This window comes from Notamacropus eugenii, chromosome 1, assembly GCF_028372415.1.
Source record: "Notamacropus eugenii isolate mMacEug1 chromosome 1, mMacEug1.pri_v2, whole genome shotgun sequence".
In the NCBI taxonomy this organism is placed as follows: domain Eukaryota; kingdom Metazoa; phylum Chordata; class Mammalia; order Diprotodontia; family Macropodidae; genus Notamacropus; species Notamacropus eugenii.
The window spans coordinates 343326528-343351289 of record NC_092872.1 but is presented as its reverse complement, the minus strand read 5'-3'; the positions used below and the strand labels follow the sequence as shown (position 1 = coordinate 343351289).

Below are 24762 nucleotides of genomic sequence, written 5' to 3'. Positions count from 1 at the left end.
ATATCTGAGGCATTTCTGACTGGTAGGGCATACCTATGAGAGCTAATATAACCTTTAAGAAGTCACTCCCATGGGATAGAACTTGAGTGGAGGATTAGTGTATATATAATAGAAATTCCCATATCTTACCATAAATTTTGCTCTAGGACACATTATCATGCACTAGGTGGCACAGTGGATAGTGGGGTTGGAATCAAGAAGATTCGAGTTCAAATCTAGGCTCAGACACTTACAAGCTATGTGACTCAGGGCAAGTCACTTAACCCCTATTTGTCTTAGTTTCTCAATTATAAAATAGGAACACAATGGAGAAGGCAATGGCAAACCATTCCAGTATCTTTGCCAAGAAATTCCCATGGACAAGTCCGTAGGGTCACAAAGAGCCAAACACAACTATACAACAAAACAAGACAACAAGACCTATTACCACAAATTCTATCTACAATCACTCACGAACAGTCTTAGAATGAGAAAATTATTTAGGTACCTGGATCCTGATACATCCAGTTATTTAGACAAAAACTTATTAAATATTTAATATGTGCAAAGGAACTCTACTAGATACTGGGGATAGAAAAGTAAAAATAATCCCTGTATTCAAAGAGTTTATATTCTAAATAGAATGTATTCTATTTGCATATGTTCTTTCTTTCTTTCAAATTCTCACCAAATCCCCAGAGTCCAAATGCATGACTGAGAAGTGATATCCCTTTTGTAGGTATAAGAAATGATTTTGCATAAATAGTCTTTATCATTTTGCAACTCAGAATAGTATATTTCCATTAATTAGTTCATTCATTAATGGGCAGTATCACTTGAGCACCTGAGAGAAAGTCATGAAATTATTTTTCCTGGAGTAAAATGCTATTTATGTTTTTTTATTATTGACATAATTACATCTGTTAATATTCAACTTCTTTTTAAGGGTTGTGTTCTACTCTCCCAAGGAATAAAAAGTTATTCCTTGAATTTTTTTTTCTGTTACCTCTTTGTACCAACTGATATGCATATTTCCTCCCTTCTTTTGCCTGTTTCCTTTAATGTCAAAGTATCAGATTTTCTTCCTTTTCCTTATTTCTATTAAGTCCCATGTAACACATAGTCCTATAGATGCCTAGTGATTAGATACATTATCTACATTAAGAGTAATATAAATACTACCAGTAATATTGGAAAGGCATTTATTAACATGCATCATAGTACATGTTCAATTGAGTGGGTAATCTTTTTCAGTAAATATGATATTATCAAGTGTTCATTCTTCACTCTACCATTAGAGTTAAAAGTATTTCTCAAGTTTGTATAGTTCTTTAACTTCATCAGAAAACCTCCAAATAAAAACTGCAATTCCATTTTTTTCATAAAATTTGTTTCAATATGACCTACAAACCCACAGTATTCACCCACTTGAATTCTCCACAATGCAAGCTCCCCTGAACAATTAAGTAAAACAACACAGAAGGGTGATTGTGATTTACTATATATAGTCTTATACTTCAGTATTTTTCTTGTTTTTTGAATAGGATTGATGTGTGCATCTTTTATAAACTACTGCTAATGCTGTCCATTTAAGATTTGAATTTTGTTGATATTTAAAATTGCTTTTTATAGTTGGAAATGTGCATGTTCTCTTGATTCTGCTTTGATCACCCTGCTTCACTTCATAGTTATTTTAATTTTTATGCATCATTTCTTATGTTACAGCAATATTCCATTACATTCACATACCACAATACTTTTGTCCATCCCTTACTTATTGGATACAAAGTTGATTTCCTTTTTTTCTGCTAACAAATAGTGATGCCATGAATATTTCCTTATACTTTTATCTTTTCTTGTTGTTAGTAGCTTCCTAGAGATATAAACCTAGTACTGGATTTCTGGCTCAAAGACTGTGAACAGTATTTTAACTTTTCTTGCATAATTTCAAGTTATCCATAATAGTTGGACCATTTCAGAACCTCATCAGCAGTACCTGTATTTTCACATCTCTATCAGTATCAAAATTTTCTAATTGTTTTTGCCATCTTTGCTGTTTTGGTAGGTGTGATGTAATATCCTGCTGTTATTTGATTTAACATTTTCTGATTGCTAGTGATTTAAAGCACCTTTTTTAGATTGTATGTGATACTTTGTATAAAACTGTAGTTCTTAAATGTGCTTCAAGAGTCAATATCTCAGAAAATCTTTTTGCATAGTAAGTAGTTTAGTGCATAATTATTGAGATTGAAATTAAGGTAAACTGAAACACAAAGTTCCAAGAATGTTCAATTTATTGGTAAGGCTAGCAGTTACCAATACAAGAGATCTCTCAGCCAGACAAAAGACCATAAAGTGGAACTTACTACTAGTGCCATATAGTTTTGGGAAAAGAGAACATGAAAGAGGATGCATCCAGATGGAAAGTAATATGATTGCTTGCAAAGTCTGAAGCGTCACAGATGATGGAAAACATATGATTGGAAAGAAATCTGGAAAGCAGGGCTATCAACAATTCCTCCTTTCATCTTGTTGCTATAGGAAGCTCATTGGTGGTGGTCCCCTGCATGCTAGTTAGCATCTACAGCATTAACAGACCAGACAGCTTGTGTTGCTGAGATAACAGACTTCCTAACACTTGCATCTTGCAAGGCTGGTTAGCAAGATAACAGATCTCCCTTAAGTATACATGGGTTAGTAAGATGTGTGAAGATAATGTATTTCTTTGAATTAAAGTGGTTTGTAGGACAGATAAACTTTTAAACTTAGGAAAATTGTACTTCTGAACTTAACTCAAAAGACAAAAAAGAATGTGACTTAGCCAAGTTTACAATATATTGGTGGTGATACAGAATAGAATCAAGTACAAAATGGAATTGGGATCAATTTGATTTTCTCACTATGTGGTTCAGTCCATTGTAACAGAAATAAAAGATGGAATGTCATGTGTGAGGAACAGAGAAGCTCAGTTTGGTGGATCACATAGTGTGGTAGGAAGAATAATATCCAGTGAGGCTGGAAAAAAAGGTTGGGGCCCGTTTGTAAAGGGTTTCAAAGCTAAACAGAAGAGTTTCAATATTCTATTTCAATATCTCTTAAAAATACTTGCCACCCCACAGCATATTTTAAGGTAATATCTAATAGGAATGTTGTATCTGAAAGATCTCTTTTGTAGCTGCTAGATCATTCTGTATGGTTTATTTGTAACCTGTCTTTATATTTATAACACTTATTTTACACACACACACACACACACACACACACACACACACACACACACACACACACACACACACACACACACACACACACACACATATTTACCTATGACCACAGGATAGAGATTGATACATTGATTTTGCTTTTCAGATTCTTACCAGCTCTCCTTACAGCAGTCCTGACCAATCATCTGGCCTGGGTCCCAACAGTTATGCCTAATGGACAACCACCTATAAAAATATTTTTAGAAAAACATTCCTCTCAGAGTGTGGACATGCTGGCTAAAACTCATCCCTATAACCCACTGTGGGCACAACTAGGTATGTCTTCAGAGAATCTTGACACAATGCCATAATTTTATGTACGTCTCTTGGTTATTTCATAGCAGAAAAATTTGACTTTACATTTGCTATGGTTCTATAGTGTGCAGGGCCCAATGCTACATACCTACTTTCAGAAAACTTAAGTCTAATAGCAGGGCTATGACGTACACTTTCTTACAGAAGGTAGAATGTGATAGGAACAAAGGAGAAATCACTTTTTACTATGAGAATCTGGGGAATGTTTCATTGAGAAGATAGTCCTTAAACAGAGCCTTGGAGGAAGAGAAAGATTTCAGCAGAGAGATGGGAGGTACAAGTGCATTAGAAGCATAGCAGATCATTTATACAAATGCATGGATATGGAAAATGGCACCACGAGTATGTAGTTCACTTTGACTTATTGTAGCATACCTGAAGTGGACTGGATCACCTAGTCCTACTCCTTCATTTTACAGATGAGGAAACTGAGGGCCAAGTCAGTGAACTAATTTGTCCTAAATTATACAGCTAGCAAGTAGCGGAGCCTGATTTGACTCCAAGCCCTTTAGCTCCAAATCCATTGTTCTTTCTACTATACTGTATTCTAGATGAGGGGCAGATTATGGAGGACAAGGTAAGAAGCTTGTATTTTATCCTAAGAGAAATGAGATAAAGGTATTTGAGCAAGATAAGACATGTACATTAGGAAGGATATTTTTGCAGATTGTGAAGGGAGAGAGAAAGTGATAAGGACTTGAACTAAGGTGGTAGTTGTGTGAATGAAAAGGAAGGAGATAAATGAAAAGGATAGTATAGATAAAGAATCACAAAATTTGGTAAGTGATTTGTGGTTAGAGAGAGAGAGAAAAGAGTTTAAGATGACTTGAAAGTTTTAGTCCTGATAGACTAATAGAATGGTGGTGCCATCAATAGAAATAGAAGCATTAGTGGAAAAAGTCTGGTTTGTGGAGGGAGGTGATGGCACATGTTGATTTTAAGACATCAGTTGAATCCAAGTAGAGATGTTTGTGTGCAACTGAAAATATGGGGACCAGAGCTCAGGAAAGAGATAAGGGTTTAAGGTGAGGGATCTTTGAGCCATTAATACCCAAACAAAAGTGCTATTTTAAGTCTGCATCCTCCTCCTCTTCTCCACCATTCTCTATCTGCCTCCCTTAAAAGGGGAAATCCTTTAAGTTCCCTGTTGCTGCTGACCCAGTTTACATTTGGTTCCATTGATTATTATCTTTTGTATCCCCCCACAGTGCCTCTCACATAGTAGACATTTCAGATAGAGAGATCCATCTATTTATAAGTGTATGTGTATACATATATATATTATGTGTGTATATTTTTTCTGTTCAATGTAAATTCTTAAAATAGCTTTCATAACTTTCATTGGACCCTTGGCATGCTTGTGATAAGAAATTTGCATCATTTAGAATTAACCTGTCTCCTGTGCCCACTTGCTAACTCACTTGAAAGCCTGGGCTGTCTGGAGTGGCCACATAAAAGGGTAAGAGTAGAGAGGGGAGGAGGTGAAGCATTCACTGATAATTGCAGCTAATCATCAGTGGGTGGTATGATCACCAAGGAATCTTGGTATTCTAGTGAAGACTTCCTCAAGATGCTCTGTTTAGTAAATATAGCTGCAAGGCATCTTCGTTCATTTAATTGTGTTTGTGTACCTTAATTTTAAAACCAAGAAAATTTTGTTAATGAAAGAAAAAAAGACATTTGTGTTCATCATTTTAGCAGAGTAATTTTTGTGTATATACACGGTACACAATTGTATGTGCATATACAATTTTTATACACAATATATAATGAGCTAAAAAACCATACTCAAAAAAGCTACAGAAGAGAAGAGAGAATGCTAATTAAAACCATCCACCAGTACATTTTATTTTATCCCAGTAAGGGTTCTTCATACATGTTTCTTCCTAATGTTTTATAAATGTTTAATTTGTCAACTTGCAGAATACCTACATGTCAAAATTAAATACATGGTTTTGTTGTAGTCAACTCCTTTATTATGTCTTGTTATGTGTTTTCCATTATTGAGGTCCAGTATGATCTATGATACCTATGCAGCACAACTGTGGAGAGTTAGTCAAGAAGCCCAGGTGCTCTACTTTTACTTTAGTGGTATGATTTTCATGGTTACCTAGGCTCAGCATAAAACCAAAACTTAAGAGAGCCCAACTACCTGAACTCAGCTGCCTTCTTTCATCTCTCCTTCTTTAATTAAGTTGTCTTCCTGTTTCTGTCCCAGTCAAGCATGAGGCATTAGGTAAGAAGAGCCCTGTGATCTTAGGAGAGACTACACTGGGAGGGTAAAGTGAGGACTGGTAACTGTTTTTTGGTTATCTGGGCTGAGGAAAAAGATAGGAATTAGAGATAAGAATTTCTGAGTCATTAGAAATCTTGAGAGATTTTTGGGCCAACCAGGTAAAGAGAATTAGCTCATCCTTACTTTTTTTGTCACCTCAGAGTTGGAGCAGGTGTGTAACTGATCTGCCAGTTTTCTATCACCCTGGGTCTTCTCCCTGGAATTAAGACCAGTTTCCTAAATTTTGGCTTATACCATTTACCTGTATAGAGAACCACTCATTTGCCATTCTTAAAAGCCTCTGGTAAATGATCAGTCAAAGATCTGACTTAAATATCATAAAATTGATAATTTAGGAAACTAACTTGGTTAATTTAGTGCTGACACTGCCAGAGGCATGTTGTGAAAGTAGAGGAATGTTTATTAACTGAATCTTTTGTTGCAGGAGACTTATATGGAGCAATTGGCTCTCCAGTAAGATTAGCAAGGACAGTAGTGGTTGGCAAAAGACAAGACATGGTCCAGAGGTTGCTTTATTTTCTCACCTATTTCATAAGATGCTCTGAACTTCAAGAGACCCATCTCTTAGAAAATGGAGAAGATGAAGCCATAGTCATGCCAGGAACAATTATTACCACAACCTTAGAAAAAGGGGAAGTTGAGGAATCTGAATATGTGCTTGTCACAATGCACAGGAACAAAAGCAGTTTGCTCTTTAGAGATTCAGAAGAAACAGGGGCTCCTCATTGTGACTGTAAACATTGCAAATGCCCATTTGTTGTACAAAATGTTGAGAGTGTTTCGCAAGAGAGAAATGTTCAAGGCACTTCTCAGCAGCTGCTGGAAACTTCTTCGGATGAATGCAGGGTAATTTCTCCTTCTAGCTGCCAAGAAAATGCTGTTGACATTAAGCAGTGCAGAGATAAATTGCGAACTTGCCTTGACACCAAGTTAGAGACTATAGTTTGCACAGGATCTGCTCCAGTAGACAAATGTGTGTTGGCAGACTCGGGACTGGAGCCAGCAATAGAAACCTGGAGAAGTGAGGAATCACTGGATTCAAGCAGTCAGGCAGGCCAAAGCATGAGATCAGCAGGCATGGCGGTGGAAAAGAAGCCCCCAGATAAGCTCACGCCTGCCACATTTTCTTGTGATGCTTCACAGACAAAGGTCACTTTCCTAATTGGGGATTCCATGTCACCTGATTCAGACACAGAAATCAGAAGTCAGGCTGTTGTGGATCAGATCATAAGGCATCATATCAAACCAACAAAGGAGAAAAGGATGACTGTTGCTGAGCATCATGAAACTAAGCTTGCAGTTAAGGACCAAATCAGGGATCCTGGAGTCCATGAAGTGTTTCCCAGAGTTGCCAGTGCACTTCCAAATTGGAATCATTCAAATCTGGAGAACATGAGTTTATTTGATGAATATTTTAATGATGACTCAATTGAAACCAGGACTATTGATGATGTTCCAGTTAAAACAAACACAGACATTTTAGAACACCAGAGCAATATATTAGATTTTTCTAAAAGACTTTGTACCAAGAATAACAAACAGCCCAGTGAATTTTGTACATTTATGGAATCTGTGCACCAGGATTCATGTAAAACCTGCTTTCCTAAGCAGGACCAAAGAGATACAAAGTCTGTTCATGTCCCCCATGGGGACAAAGAGAACTCAGAGAGAAAAATTGCTGTTGGAAATGAATGGGACATTCCAAGAAATGAAAGTTCAGATAGTGCCCTTGGGGACAGTGAGAGTGAAGATGCTGGTCATGATATGACCAGACAGGGCAGTAACTATTTTGGAGGAGACCGAGAAGACTGGGCAGAAGAAGATGAAATACCCTTTCCTGGGTAAGTGAGGAACTTTTAATGTCAGAATCCTGCAAAATTTTACAGACAATGCAGAATGTCTTCTTTCGTAAAGAATTGAGGTCATGTCATCTAAAAACTTGTAGCCACAGATACTTATGGAGTGATTAGTATGCAGTGTTGTGTAGTCACTCATAGGAAGCAGATCTTAAGTCTTGACCCTTTGGGCCCCATAAAGAGAGCTTCCTGGAAGGGGCAGAGTAAGAAGTAGGTTAGAGTTACCTAACATTTAGCATTTTAATAGTGTTTTTACAGTTTACAAAGCACTTTTCTCACAATAATCCTGTGATATAGGTAGGTTGGGATATTTCTAGGCCCCATTTTAAAGATAGAGTAACTGAGGCTTATTGACATAGGTGAAGTGGCAGAGCCAGAACTTAACTTTGGGTCTTCTGACTCTAGATCTATTGCTTTTCCCATTGCCTCTCAATGTGCCAGGAAAGAGATTGTTGGTTCATGACTAAAAATAGGTGTGACTGAGGCGAGCAGTTAGAAAGGCTGCCTCAGGTCAGAGGCAGGAGGAAAACAAAGATTGAGAAGACAACCAAGCAGCTGCTGGAATTCTGAATTTTTAGCTTCCTGATATTGGCCATTCCATTCAATTGAGCATGTTAGAAATGTGTCACAGCTGCCAGTAAAATGCAGTTTGTGTGATGTAATGGAAAGTACACTAGATTTAAGACAGAAGATCTGGGTGTGAGTCTTGGCTCTGCCTTTATTGTTCATGTGATCTGTTTGAATCTCTCATCTATAACAAAGGGATATAGTAACACTTCTACTAATAGTTGTTGTGAAGAACAAATGGGAATAATGAATGTGTAAGATGTTTTGTAAACCTTAAAGTGCTATACATATGTAAGCTCTTACTATTATATTCATAGAAACTTATACTAATGTTTACCAGTTAATGTGTTAAAGCAGTCTGAACTCTTCTTCTTTATGGCCACAGTGAGTCCATAAACTATACTTAAAATAAGGATCATTTTGCTTTAATGAATGTTATATATACACATATATAATATACATACTCACATATACACATTATATATGATGAAAAATGATGGTGTTGGAAAACAAGGACTAGTAAAACTTTAGTTTTTGTTTAACTGTAAAATGTGTATAATATTCCTAATTAGACATACCTGTTTTGGACCTTTCTTTCAGGTCAAAATTAATTGAAGTGAGCTCTGTCAAGCCCAGCATTGCCAATTTTGGAAGGTCCTTGCTAGGTAGCTACTGTTCATCTTATGTACCTGATTTTGTTTTGCAAGGAATAGGAAATGATGAGAAACTTCGGCAGTGTTTAGTATCAGACCTGTCCCATGCTGTGCAGGTAACTTATTATACTCAAAATATGACTATCCAAGTAAAGCAAATGTTATTTTTCAGTCACATCTGATAGAAGAAACAATTATGTGAAAGGTCTTACCTCAGGTGAGACTTTTATAGAATACCTGAAACTATGAACTTGCTTTTTAGATCTGCAGTAAAATGTGAGTGGAGGAAGACTGGTTGGCAGCATTAATGAGAGAATGAGGGTGAATGGGCTAGATCTTGCTAGTTATCCATCAGAAAACTGAACTTTTGATTACACAATAAATAAGATTACTAATTGTCTTCTGCTGTAAGGAAGATTTCTACAGTGTTCTAATCAGATCAACACTGTGAGAAAGGGAGTGTAAGTATTATCTATTTGGAAATGAGGAAATTGAGGCTTCTTAAGGTTAAATGACTTAAAAACATGGTCAAGCAGCTTCTATGTGTCCAAGAGTGCAGAAGCCCAATTCTTTTGCCTCCAGGTCCAGAACTATTTATAGAGAAAAATATCTTTCTAAAAAATAAAAACATACAATCTACACCAGTATGTTTAAATGTAAATGCTATTTTAATCGTTGAGGTAATTTAATCAGTCATATCAAAACTTTATTGAGTTCTTTCTGCAGGGCTAGGCATTTTGTAGCAGAGGAAAATTCGTAAGGTCAGTGGTATCAAACGCAAATAGAAATGGATTCTTATGGGTTGCATATCGACTCAGAAAACCACAAATTGCCATTTTCCATATTGTATTGTATTTTTTTTATTTTGTTAAACATTTCTCAGTTACATTATAATCTAGATCCTTTCCCAGCCAAGAGCTGTGAGTTTGACACCTCTAATACTATAATTCAGCCCCGATGTTGTTTTAATAGAACTTTTGGAATCCCATCAGAAAAACTTACAGGATCAAAATTTTCCTGAGTGGGAAAGAAATTTCAGTTGCTCTGTGAATAATAGTGTTACTCTTTAGCGTTTTCTTTTGGCAACAGTGAAAGTGAAGTGAACATAAGTTTAATAGAGAGCTCCCTCTCCTGGTTCCTCAATACATTTAACATTCAGGTGCTATTTTCAAAGCAGTTATTAATATTTATCACTATTAATATACTATATTGATTAATCTTTTATCACTACTAATATACTGTATTCAGCAAACTAAATCAGACCTGTTTTTATTTGGGTAGATACATAGTCATGTGCTTATGGTATATTCAAAACTTACTGGAAAGTATTTTGAAAAAGATTGGGGGCAACATTGGGTGTGAGGAAAGATGATTATTGTTCTTTTAGTTTTGTTGGAATTTTCATTACATACAGGATTCCTACATGGCTCAAAGTTTTGAATTAAAACTTGGGAATTTAGACTTTCAGTACAAATTTGTTTTTCATAATTAATTTCCTTTCTTGGTCCTAAGATCATTCAGGATCATTTTGCTTCTGCTTACCAGAAATGTCTTTTATGGAATTTGACTTAAAGTTTTGGGTTTTTTTTTTAAAGTGTTAGCCACATATCTTCTGAATATTAAGCTTTGAGGATCATTCCCCAAACACTTAATGACCATTGGAACATAATAATGTTTCACCAAAATGGCCCATACATGACCATAATATTGATATTGCTTGTTTGGGGATGTCAGTTCCTAGAAGGTTAAATGAATCAAGGTTCCCAGCCTTTTTGTTGAAGGTTTTCTTCTGTCTGGTGACAATGTCTTATTTTATTGGGATAGTTTAGTAACATTTATCCTGTTTCCATTAAAAATGCAGTAATTCTCGCTTAGTCCTGGAGAAGTTTGCATCAAGATTTATTTTCACTCATGATTTTTCTCTCACACATTAACGGGGTATTTTTGTCCCATTAAAAATTGAAATAAATAAAAATGTAGTACATTAAACTCAATTTTTAAAAGATATCCTGAACAATCACAATAAAAATTTGACATCATTTTAAAAGTGTTCAGAATCTCCACTACAATGGATATACAATATTTTTGTCTTGAATGAATACTGATTCTGAAAATGTGCCAGAACCTGCTATCAGCAGCCCTCCTGAAGAGACCTCCAGAGAAGACAGGGGAGATATGCTTCCTCTTGGTCTTAAGCACAGTGTCCTCCCAGCAGAGCAGTTAGTTTGGAGTATTCAGCCCAAAGCATTTTAGCTCCTTTGTTAGTCATCTTTCATTTTGTAGTATTTTCATGATGTCAGATATGCTTTCATGTAGTGGCATGACAGAGAGCCATTGTCATTCTCTATTTAACAGTGAAAGTTAAATTTGTAAAATATCCTACATACTTTTGATTAAAGGAGGGAACTATTGAAAGATACCATGAAGATTTTTTATGATAAACTTGTCAGAAAATTTTGCATTTTGAGTTGCTTTCAAGAAACCATTGGTTACATTTTTTTTTTTATGTAAGTATCTTTTAGTGGTAGCTGAATGAATATAGCTGATTTCTTTTTCTCTAGAATTTTTCTTCTACTCATTTCATGTAATTGTCCATGTGGTGTCTTATCTTTTTATGATTTTTTTTGTTTTTAGCATCCAGTGTTGGATGAACCCATAGCAGAAGCTGTTTGTATTATTGCAGACATGGATAAGTGGACTGTACAAGTAGCCAGTAGCCAGAGACGAATAACAGATAATAAACTGGGAAAGGAAGTTTTAGTTTCTAGTCTTGTCTCCAATTTGCTTCATTCCACTCTACAGCTTTACAAGCATAATTTGTCTCCAAATTTTGTAAGTATAAAGTTTTACTTAGCCTTAATAATTACATTTTTGAGTTTGTCAGAGATGAGAGTTTGGAAACTTTTTTCATGCCTTGTTTACTTTTTCTTTGACCATACCATAGTGTGTCATGCACCTGGAAGATCGGCTGCAGGAGCTCTACTTCAAAAGCAAAATGCTGTCTGAGTATCTGAAGGGACAGATGCGAGTCCATGTCAAAGAGCTGGGCCTGGTGCTAGGGTAGGTTCACAGAGTTCCACACTGATTTATGTAGGTTTGCTTTCTGCCTTTACTTCCTCATCCCTTTTCTTTGGGGTAAGATAAGCACTTTAATGGGGTGGGAGTGGGAAATGGGCCAGGGGTAAGGGGGGTGTGTGTAGTAATTGTAGAATGGTCAGGACCTATTATTTCTTCGGTGTAGGGAATTCCTAGGGAGGACACTGGCTTTGCCAACACTGATCTGAAAATGTGCTACAACTTGGAGGCATGTTGTTGTGACTTGTCACACAGTATGTCAGAAGCCACACTTGAACTGGTTTTCTTGACTCTGGAACTTCCTCTCTATCCACTCTGCCATACTGACTTTCAAGAGAAGCGCTTTGATGATACGATTGGCATTGGACTTGTGTTTTCATTGATGTAGGGAACTTCCAGATGAGGAAACCCCTAACCTCAGTGCAGATCAGCACCTTATATGTAATGTATTGTCTTAGAGACTTGCTTAGAGAGCACTGAGAAGTTGAGTGACTTGCCTAGTGTCAAATAGCCATCATGTGTCAGAGGAAGGATATGAATCCAGACTTTCTTGCTTCCAAAATCAGCTTTCCATCTACTCTGCTCTACTACCTCTCCATGTATTCAGTTCAATATGTGATTGAATTGAGCTGAATCCTTGTTTGATTAATCAGTCTTTCTGTACCTTATTGCTTAGGTCCCTACTACTCTCTTTTCCTTGGAGTTGTCTTTCACCATACTTGAAGGTTATGCTTTAGTATTAGTATACCTTATTAATAGTCTACAGCATAAAATCATAGTCCTAATGGCCTCTGCTGCCTTGAAAGTTGTTGGCCCTCATATTTTCATTCTAGGTTGAAAACATGGTTAGAGAGTTGTGAATTATTAAATAAAATCTTAGCTTCAAGAATAGCAATTACTTTCTGAGGCCCCACAAGAGACCCTTCTTAGCCTCAGACACATACTTGTATCCATTCTTTGCCTGAGTTGTGCTGAAATACATGTGTTAGGTAGCAAGAAGACTTCTAGAAAATTATCACTTATAAACTCAGAACACAGAAAGTCTCCTGCATCTTGCATCCAGTTTCTTAGATTTTAGAATGAATAAACTAAAGGTCAGTGATTAGTTATCACCAGATTATTTTATCCTTCTAATTCTGTGGTCCCTCTGATTTCATTTCCCTCCTCGTTAACATACTTTCATGGCCTCAGATCCTGATATCCCTTGCAATGTGCTGTTTCTTATCCTAATATATTGGTTCAGTTCAAAAGTATTAGGAGTTCTTTAGATAACTTTCTGAGGAAGTATCATGAGCACAGTTTCTTCATGTGCATAGATCCATATACAATAGGCGTTATACAGAGTAACACACAATAGTAGGGTGTTATTCTTAATTTTAAAGGGAAACTATGATATCTTTTCTTTGTTTTAGGATTGAATCCAGTGACCTCCCTCTTCTGGCAGCTGTAGCTAGCACTCACTCTCCATATGTTGCCCAGATTCTCCTTTGAAATGCCTGCAAGCTAAGACATTAACTTGGATAAAATTAAGCAGAAGCAAAAGAGGCAGGCACAAAAGGTATATATTTGTGCTGACATCTTCCTGAGGCATCAAAATTGACTGATCCACTGGTGGAGCCGACTGGGACTCCTGGATTACATATTCTACAAATGACTTTTGTAGAATCTTATGACTTTTTTGACTTAATTGTTTTAAAAATTGAACATGAAACAGGATAAATAATAGTGAAAAGAGGGAATCTGGAAGAAATTAATGGAGTTTTCTGTCAAGGTGATCACTGTGTACAGATAAAAAGTGCAGATATTCAGATGATTACTGCATTGTGCCCACAACTTAAACAGACTGAAATATGAGGTTGAAGCAGCTGCCTTGTGACTCATCATTAGCATTCAGTAGCACAGATGTCAAAGTTCATTTTTAAATCTAAACTCTTAAGGTACACCAATTTGAAGCATCTTGTAAATTTTCTTTAAGAGAATAGCTAACTTTGAGCTGTCTCAAAATACTTGTTTATGACATAGAACTCAGAAAAACATGTGAGTCTGTGTATATCATATGCAAAAAGTGTACATATAAATATCTCTTGGTTTCCTAAAAGGACTGGGGAAGATGACAGATAAGATTGGTAAATGTGACCTTTGTTTCTTGTGTTTTAACTAATATTAGTCATCTGTAAAGTTGGCATCTTGCTTTACAGTGATAGTTTTGTTTCATACTTTTAAAAAGAGAGGTGAAGCCAATATTTATCTTTAAAACTGAAGAGTATGGGCTCCCAAAGTAGCAAGAGTGTATAACTTGATACCTTCTTGTTTTTTTTAGTAAGTACAGGTTCTTTCTGCTTCCCTATATCCACAGCTAGTTAGAAAATGGTATGAAAAGAGATCAAATGCACCAAAGCATTGGCAGATGTAAAGCTGTAATTTTTTAAAATGCTCAGGTAAAAAAAGGTTTTCTCTTTTCATATCAACCCAACAAATACTTTTCTTTCTGTTGTGCTATAGTGGTACTCATCCACAGTTCTTAAAGTCATTCTGGGTTTCCCAAGATTTCAATTACTCAGCTGTCATGTCTCTTGTATATACTGTAGATGTGTTACATATAAGGAAAGCTAATATGGAACCAAACTCTTGTATGTAATGTAAATAGAGTAGGTGGGTGGATAAAATTTCCAACATGCTCTACTACCTCAGTTTAATTGAATACTACATTGTAGTCTTTTCTTTGCTTGTCTAACCTAAGCATCATCAAAGTTGTAGTTGAGATTGGTTTCTGTTTTTCTCTACAACATTCACTATAGTTAATTGCTTATCTAAACAATCTTGAGCCATCCTGGCTTTCCAAATTACTAAATACATCAGTTGTCTAATCAGTCCATTCATGCTTTTCATATCCATCTTGCTCCCTAGTTTGCAAAATGTGGTGTTATGACTGGCAAAGTGCTTTTACCTTAAGTTTATTTAGCACATTTTGCCTTGGGTTTTTTATGTATGATAGAGATATTCAATTAAACTAAGAAAATAATCTGTTTTGATGGCATTAGAGTGCATAATTAATTGCTGGACTAGGTACTTACCTAGCTAGTGTGACTGGAAACCCTTTCCTCACCAACTTCAGAACCCTTGGATGTTATAGTTGCTAAAATGACATTGGAGCAAAAATTCTTTTACTTTTGGCTCCCTTTTCTTATTACATTTGTTAACTGAATTCTGTTCTCCACTGCATGTTGAAAAACTTTGGACTCAAACTGGTTTGCTGGAATTCAGAATATGGAAAAGAAATGCAATTGTGGACTTGGTACATATTTTCTCCCTTTTGGTGACAGTTTTTATTGTGGCACTAAAAGACACATTGGATAGATAGTGTTTTGTTTCTGAATTCTTAACAGAAATGAACCAATCCATATACTTTCAACCTCAGGAATTTGAGTACCTGGGAAATCTGATGTTGAAGTGAGAAATAAATGGCCCACATTCTTCTTACTACTTCTTGAAAAGTTTTATTGGAGAAAAAGGCTTCCAATCCTTCAAAGAATTTTTTGATCCCCTTAGATATCTAAATATAGTAATTGAATGTTCCATAACTCCTATTACCTAGTCCTAATTCTTCTTTCCTTACTAAAGGCTGAAGAGCTAAGCTTTCTGCTCATTGGAGGATGTCAGATACTTCCCTTTCTGCTTGCAATGTGACCACTTTGATGAATGTGGGGAAAGATTTTTAACCTGTCAGAAATTTTATGGTACATGTGAAACATGGTATTACAGCAACCTGTTTGCAATAACAAATGAAAAAGGGATCTTTAACATATAGTATTATTGACTTAAATTTTTTTTGTATATAAATTAATCTTTTTTGATTTTAAAAATTTCTCCTCCTTTATGAAAATGTCTTAATTTTAAGGATGACAATATTAAGTGCACTAAACATGTACTCAAACAGATTTATTTTTGTTCCAATCAACAAACACTGGGATGCTCAACACGAAAAGTGAATAAAACCCGGATTTTACATATTGCATACTTTTCTCTGTTCTGGTAAATGTTTTATGACAATTTTCTGCTTTATCTAAATTATTTAGATAGTGGTTTGTGTAAAATACTGGGTCAAATGTACATACTGTTTGTTTCTTGTTTTGTATATATTTCTCAACTGTGCACTTGTATTATAATAACCATTCCCAATTTTAGGGGAAATTTGTGCAATAAATACATATGTCAGTTCATTTGTTGATATTGTCTCTTTCATGTAGATCCTATGGGGTGACATGCAATGATTTTTAAATTTCAAATTTCATTTTCTCTTGGTATTTTCAGTACTGTTTTGGGTGCCATGATTTAGAAAGGACATACTGTCTAAGCTAACTTTTGAAGCCAGGTCTTAAAAGAAAACAAAACAAAACTTTTATAATGAAAGTCATGATAACAAAGAAAACATCCCCTTTAGCTCCATACTTCAGTATTTATGGAACCTCAAGCCCTGTGGAAATGTGCCCATTTCACAGACTCTATATGGAGAGGCATAGAGATGCAGGCCAAGGATAATCCCTTAGTAGTTTTTGGAGGCAAGTTATTATAGTGGCAATTGAAGCAAGGCAAAAGGTTTTTTTTAGAAATCATATTGTGTGTGTATAGATACAGATTTTTTTATTTTATTTTTAATTTATAATATTAATAAATATTTATTTAAAAATAAAAGAAGCATTTCCATAACAGTATACAATTTTTTAAAAGACTCTACATGAAGCTGCAAATTTACTATGCACAACTTGCTGTTCCTTTCAAATATACCAATATTTAATATCAATATATCAAAAAAAATCATAATTTTTTTCTGCCCCCCCCTGCCCTGAGATGGCTACTGTTAGACACAGGGTTGTGTGTGTGTGTGTGTGTGTGTGTGTGTGTGTGTGTGTGTGTTAAATTATTCTGTACATCTGTTTATCAGTTATTTCTCTGGATGGATGCAGATAGCATCTTTCTTCATGTCCTTTGGATATTTGGAATAGTCAAAATAAGTTATTCAAAGTCGTTTTTAAAACAAGTATTGCTGTTACCATATATCAGTGTTGCTGTTACTGTATATCAGTGTTCCCTTGGTTCTGCTCATTTCACTCTTCATTATTTTGTGCAAGTCTTTCCATGTCCTTCCAAAATCATTAAGCTCATCCTTTCTTATAACATAGTAGTATTCCATCACAATCATATACCACAACTTGTTTAGTCATTTAACTATTCCCCAGTTGATGTGTATCCCTGCAATTTCCAGTTCTTTGCCACTGCAGAGAGAGTCGCATTTTAGAACATATAGGTTCTTGTCCTTTTTCCCTAATCATCTTTGGAAATAGACGAAATTATACACATACACACACAGACACATACACACACATACACATATGTGTGTGTATGTGTGTAGAAAGAGAGGGAGAGAGAGAAAGTAAACACTTCATCACAGAATTTGAGAGTTGGAAGTGACTTCAGTGGATCTGCATTAAAACCTTTAAGGAAGGGAAACCTACCCTTTCTCTAGGCAGCCCATTCCATTTTTAGACAATTATAATTATTAGAAATTTTATCCTGACATCAAAACCTAAATTTGTCTCTTTGCAACTTCCACTTATTCCTCCTGGTTCTGCCCTCAGGCAGATATACAAGTTTAATCCCTCTTCCAGGTGAGAGCAATCTTCTTGTTCTCCAAGCTAAATATCTCCAGTTCCTTCAACTGATCTTTATATGGCATAGACTCCATGACTTCCTTCACTGTACTGGTTGCCCTACTCTGGGTACTTTAAACTGAGATGTCTAGAATTAAATACAGTACACCAAATGAGCTCTAATGAGGTATGATAGGACCCATATTTACCAGCATTTCCCCAAAGCAGCTTCTTTTCCCATACGCACACAAAGTGGGAAAGACTGAGGTACTGTCCTCTTTCCCTCCCTCAAACAGGGCTTTATCTTTCCCTAAAAAGATACAAAGCTATCCAAGGTGTACTGGTGTTCAGGGAAGACAAATACCTTTGGTGCAAAGGCTGCTGAGCCCTTTTCAGTGCTGCTTTCCATCTTTGCTGTCCACCTGATTAACCAATCTTTCACCTGTGCTTCCAAAAAGCTGTAGCTTGCACAGCAGCCCCACCCCAGTAAACCATATCAGCAGATGGGCTAAATCAGGTTCACAGTAACCAAGGAGTCTCAAACCAGTCAGTGAGTTAGCGAAAGTGTTTATCTCAAGCATGCGAAGACTTTCCCCAGTAGACTGGGTATATGAGAACAGTTTGTTCAAATGGCCATGAAGATGGCTGAAGCAGGTGCTGACAAATGCTTGGAGCTTGGTTAGACATTGAATATGCCAAGATCATCCACTTCATCAACTGGCCATTGCTAGTTGTCTTGACTTTTGTCTTTCCACTGGACTTTGATGACTGTGGAGGAAAGTGAAGCCAACCACTTTGTGCAACTGTTCCTCACTGAAATCCAATTTAGGCACGAATCAAATTACATCACCCAGACCATTTTACCATTTTTCCGTTTCTCAAAGTCATGTGGCAGTAGGCAAGTGACAAAACAACAGGAACAGATACACTGGCAGCTGTAGTCACAACCCTACACACATGCAGCCCAGGCCATAGAGTAATCTTGCTGGAAGCAGCAGTGCGATCTGGCAGCTACCTGGGTGTGTCTGAGCAGCCTTTTTTAAGGACCACACTACCCCCTGATGTGAAGAAGAGACTAGAAAAAGTGCTCTAAAAATTGTCTGCTTCATCTAACTTAGCCCTGGCCTGTTTATTATGACAAGTGGGGACACACAAAAAAGAACAAAAACTTATGCAAAGATGATTCCACTCACCATTGGAACAAGAATTGTTATGAACTTATGAACAATATGAAATCCAATAGACCTGAAAGACAAACAGCTCTTGTTCCAGAACTCAGCAAGTATTATATCCAAATGATAGCCATGAGTGAAACAAGGCTAGCTTACTGAAGTCAGAGTTGGATACATATTTTTCTGGAGTGGCTTGTAGTGATGGGGAGCTGGATATAAAATTTACAATCAAATCTAACCTAGTCACAAGTATGTATGCCTCCCAAAAGGGAGTGAATAACAGGCTCGTGATTGTGACAACTTGTAGGTCAGTGGCACACTACCATCAGTCACTGATGACTGCTCCCACCGTGACGGAGCCTGGTGAGGTTAAAGAAAAATTTTATGAAAACCTGGGGACTCGTGTCATCAATGTGCTGAAAGAGGATAAGTTTGTAATTCTTGAACCCAAACCTCTATGTCTACCCCTCCTTACAACCCCCCCACAAAACAGAATCTGTTGGGGGAAAAAACTTTAATTGACTAATGCCAGAATAGTTACAGGCTATCACACATCCTAGAAAGTCCTTGGAAAGAATGAAATCAGAAATAGCAACAGCAGCAGTCACTGAAGATTTGTACCTTTCTTTATCTTATCACCAACATTAACTTCTGTTTACCTGAATACAATAAAACTTCATGGATGCACCCTCACAGCAAACATTGGCATTTAATAGACTATGTTATTTTAAAGAGAAGAGACAGAATGTGAGAATGAGGAAGACAATGTGTGGCACAGTGCTGGACCAATGATAGACATCTTCTCCAAGCTAAACACTGGCATTCAACAAAAAAGCAGAGGTCCCCAGGGCAAAACAACTACCAGAAGACAACGTCAACAGATTAGAGTGCTTCTCCCACTATGAACAGTTTGTTGCTAAGTTAAAGGGAAAACTGAGTCAACACGTAGCTGGCAACAGTGGAGCAGAAAAAGAGTAGGCAGCTTTCAGAAATTTTATGTACAACACTCTCTTTACTCATCTGAACCAGAACACTCACAAACATCAGTATTGGTTTGACAAAAATGATGGGGAAATTGAGAATCTACTAAATGAAAATTGAGAACTTCTCAGGATTTACCAGCAAAATAGTTCATCTGTCTTTAAGAAGGTAGCATTTAACTCCATCAAATATAAAGTGCAAGCAACCTTTAGAGAGATGCAGAGTTCTTGTCTCAGTAAGAAGACAAATGAAAATCAGTTTCACACTGATAGCAACAATCAAAAGTGCTGTTATATGACTTCCTGAAGGCTACTTATGGGCCAAAGACCCATGGTGCATCTCAACTACTCAGTGCTGATGGAGCTGCATTGATTAGTGATAAGAACATGCTCCTTGAGAGATGAGTTGAACACTTCCATAGTGTTCTCAAGAGACCATCATCAACCGGTGCTGAAGCCACTGAACATTTACCTCTGGTTGGAGTCAATCTCTCTCTAGCCGAATTTCCAATTGGAGAAAAGTATTTGAATGCCATTAGGCTCCTCTCATGTAGCAAAGAACCTGATGCTGATTCTATTTTACCTGAGATTTCCAAGGCAGGGGGTCTACTGCTCATACAAAAACTGATGGAAATCTTCCAGGTTATAGGACAAGAGGAAGTTATCCTCCAAGAGTTCCAGGATGCCTAAATGGTCTATCTCTACAAAGAAAAAGGAAATAGGTTGTCTTATGACAATCACAAGGGAGTCACTTTCTTAGCCATTACTGGCAAGATTCTTGCCAGAGTCATCCTTAATAGGCTGATCCTTCATCTGGAAGATGATCATCTTCCTGACAGCCAGTGTGGCTTCAGAAAGGACCCAGGAACTGTCAGTATGGCATTTGCTGCCTAACTATAGGAAAAATGCCAGGAACAAAACAGAAGTCTGTACACAATATTCATTGATCTGACCAAGGTCTTCGATAGATAGCTAGTTTTAAGGGCTTGTTGAAGATCACAGTGAAATTTGGCTGCCTGGAGAAATGCATTAATATTTAATGCCAGTTCCACAACAGCATGTTTGCACAGGTTCCGGATAATAGACAGTGCTCTTGCATTTTCCTAGTGACCAATGTAGTGAAGCATGGCTATGTACTTGCTCCCGTGCTTTTTTTCAGCATGATATTTTCAACAATGTTGTCATATACCTTCACTGAGGACAAAAATGGCATCAAGGCCAGCTACCCCACTGAAAGTCAATTATTTAACTGGAAAACAATAAGACTAAAGTGAAAGGAGAGTTGGTACATGACTTTTTTGCTCCCAGATGATTGTGCACTCAGTGCAACCTCTGAATCTGAGATGCAGCAGAGTATGACTCAGTTCTCTACTGTCTGTGCTAATTTTGTCCTAACAACACCAAGAAAACCTAGGTTTTCCATCAGCTAGCAACACACCATCCGTATTTGGAACCACTGGTTACAGCCAGTGGAGAAATTTTGAATGCTATGGATAAGTTCACTTATCTTGGCAGTATACTTTCCAGAAATGTCCACATAGATAATGAGGCTGACACACTCATTGCCAGAGCTATCTTAGTGTTTGGGAAGCTCCAAAAGAAGGAGGGAAGAGGTATTAGACTGCCCACCACACTGAAGGTCTATAGAGCCATTGTACCGATCCCATTGTTATATGCCTCTGAAACCTGTACAGTATACCAGGACCATGCCAGGAAACTGAATAGTTGCCATTTGAATTCTTAGGAAGATTCTGAAGATCACCTGATAAGGTACAGGACATTGAGGTCCTTCTTCAAGCTTAACTGCCAAGCATTCAAACTACTGCAGAGAGCACAACTTTGTTCTGTGAATGCCAAATGTATGTTTGCCTAAAAGACTATTTTATGGAGAACCTCACACAAGGCAAGCACTCCACTGGAGGTCAGAAGAAGTGATACAAGGACACACTCAAGGTCTCTCTAAGACATGGGAGGCACTGGCACAGGACTGCCTAACATGGTGTGCCTACATCAAAAAAGGCACTGTGCTCTATAAGCAAAGCAGAATTGCAGTAGCTGAAAAGAAATGTGAGATGAGCAAATTTAGAGACATATCCACCCTAATGTTCATATGAACTATTTGTGCCCAACCTGTGGTAGAGTGTTCTGAGCTCATATTAGTCCAATCAACTACAGTGGGACATGATGTTCCTTGATCCCAACATAGTGATGCCTGTTTGGTCCTCTTTGAGCACAAAGGACAATAGCCAATCAGCAAAGCTATCTGTATAACTTGATTGACCTCAGCTTCCTTTTCTCCAAAGGGCATAAAAAGATTCAGCCACATGGAGTCTGGACCTGTCAGATTTAGTGGATTTCTGGTTGGTTGGTAGGTTGTTGTCCTTCGTTCTCGAAGAGGACCAAAATGACATCACCATGATAAAGTTAAGTTTCAGTGTGTATGACTGGCTGATTGGACCAATATGAGCTCGGAATGCTCTACCATAGATTGGACACAGTCCATGTGAACATTTGAGGTGGATACTCCAAAGTTGCGCATCCTACATTTCCTTTGTACTGTTTCAGTTTTGCTTTGCTCTATGAGCAAAGCACAGCACCCTTTCTGATGTGGGTACACCATGCTGAGTGGTCCTGAGCCACTGTGTCCCATGTCACACAATCAAATCCAGAGTTCTTGAGAGAGACCGTAAGAGTGTCCTTGTATCGTTTCTTCTGACCCCCATGTGATCGCCTGCCCCATGCAAATTCTCCATAAAATAGTCTTTTTGGCAAGCGTACATTTTGCATTCAAACAACGTGGCCAGCCCATCTGAGTTGCACTCTCTGAAGCATAGTTTGAATGCTTGGCATTTTAGTTCGAAGTGGATTTCTAAATACCTTGTGAGTCACTATGTGCTTCACTTCTGATAACTAGATCGGTTTCCATGTGGAAATGAGATGGGGAGGAAACACTCCCAAAGAAGCAAAGTACTTCTGTATTCTTGTATATCTTTGCTGTGTGAAGGTAAAATAAACCTCCTTTTGTTAACTTTTCAATGACTTCTGAGCACCTCATTTCAAACCAGTATCAAACATAAGAAAGCCCCAGCATTAGACTTGTCTCCAATACCACAGTAGAATACAGTGCGACTATCAACTCTTTGTTCTTAAACTGTTTCCCTCTTAATGCAACCCCAAATCCCATTAACTTTTTTGGCTGCCACATCATACAGCTCACTCATATTGAGGTTGCCATCCACTAAAACCCCTAATTTTTCAGAACAACTGCCATCTAATTATGTCTCTCCCACCTTATACTTGTGACACTGATTTTTTTTTTTTATCAATGTGTAAACTTTATATTTTGTCCCTACCAAATTTAATCTTACATTTAGCCCAATGCTCTAACCCATGCCCTTTGGAGTAAAGGAAGCTGGGGTCAGTCAGCTTCTGCAGATAGTTTTGTTGGTTGGCTGTTGTCCTTTGTGCTCAAAGAGGACCAAAATGATGTTACTATGTGGGGGTCAAGGAACATCATGTTGAACTGTGGCTGATCGGACTAATATGAGCTGAGAACACTCTACCACAGGTTGGGCACAAGGAATACAAACTATAGTCCAGGGACCAAATTTAGCCTGCCTCCCATTTTTGCACAGCCTACAAGTGGTTTTTCCATTTTCTAAAATAAAGTTTTATTGTTTTAAATATAGGAAAAAACCTGTTCTCAGTTTGGGTATACACAAACAGGAAGTAGACCAAATATGGCTCTCTGATCATAATTTGCCAACCCTTGTTCCAGTTAGTGAAGATCCATTTTGTGTCCTGGTCTATCATCCAATGTTAGCCATCCCTTTTACCTTTGTGGCAATTGCAAATTAGATGGATGTATCATTTATGCCTTCATGTCACTGATAAAAATGTTAAACAGTACAGATTTCATGGTAATTCCACTAGAGACCTGACATACTGACATTGAACCATAAACAGGTGTTTGAGTCTGGCATCCAACCAGTTCTGAATCTATATGATTGCCTGTTTGTCTAAATGGCTTCCCCTTCTCCACAACAACGAGGCAACAACAACAGTAATATGATGTTATTGTTTAGTAATTTTGCAATCATATCCGACTCTTCATGATCCCTTTTGGGGTTTTCTTGGCAAAGATACTGAAATGGTTTGCCATTTCCTTTTCTAGCTTATTTTTTAAAATATGTATTTATTTATTTTTAGTTTTCAAATTCACTTTTATAAGATTTTGAGTTCTATATTTTTTCTCCCTCCCCAAGACAGCAAGCAATCTAATATAGGCTATACATGTACAATCATATTAAACATATTTCTGCATTTGTCATGTTGTAAAGAAGAATCAAAACTAAAGGGAAAAAACCACAAGAAAGAAAAAAAAAGAGAAAATAGTAAGCTTTGATCTGCATTCAGACTCCATAGTTCTTTCACTGAATGAGGATAGTATTTTCCATCTTTAGTCTTTTAATTGTCTTAGATCATTGATTGCTGAGAAGAGCTAAGTCTATCAAAGTTGGTCATCACATAATGTTGCTGTTACTGTGTACAACATTCACCTGGTTCTGCTCATTTCACTCATCATCAGTTCATGTAAATCTTTCCAGGTTTTTCTGAAATCTGCTCCAGCTCATTTGTAGATAAAGAAATAGGCAGTTAAATTCCTCACCCAGGATCACATAGGTGGTATGTGTCTGAAGCCAGATTTGAACTCAGGAAGAGGAGCTGTCCTGACTAGTCCCAACACTCTATCCACTGTTAAAATCTAGATCAGAGATTCTTAATCTGAGGTCTATAGACACAGGGTCCATGAACTTAGATGGAGAAAAAAATTACATCTTTATTTCAATATAATTGGTTTCCTCTGTAATCCTATGTATTTTGTTCATTTAAAAAAAGAGATCTGTAGGCATCACCAGATTGCCAATGGAGTCCATGTATAAACAAGGTTTAGAACC

The 24762-nt window shown here is 37.1% G+C and overlaps 1 protein-coding gene across 2 annotated transcripts in view; it reads left to right on the top strand.

Moving 5' to 3' along the window:
- Positions 1 to 13950, top strand: part of FNIP1 (folliculin interacting protein 1) — a 135047-nt gene extending 121097 nt beyond the window's left edge. For both annotated transcript variants that reach the window (XM_072629974.1, XM_072629973.1), the window contains 6 exons: positions 3349 to 3518; positions 6278 to 7694; positions 8877 to 9045; positions 11564 to 11761; positions 11874 to 11989; positions 13417 to 13950. In XM_072629974.1, the coding sequence (XP_072486075.1) occupies positions 3349 to 3518; positions 6278 to 7694; positions 8877 to 9045; positions 11564 to 11761; positions 11874 to 11989; positions 13417 to 13495 (2149 nt within the window). In that variant the 3' untranslated portion in view covers positions 13496 to 13950. The remainder of the gene's footprint in view (positions 1 to 3348; positions 3519 to 6277; positions 7695 to 8876; positions 9046 to 11563; positions 11762 to 11873; positions 11990 to 13416) is intronic.
- The last annotated feature ends 10812 nt before the right edge of the window (positions 13951 to 24762 follow it).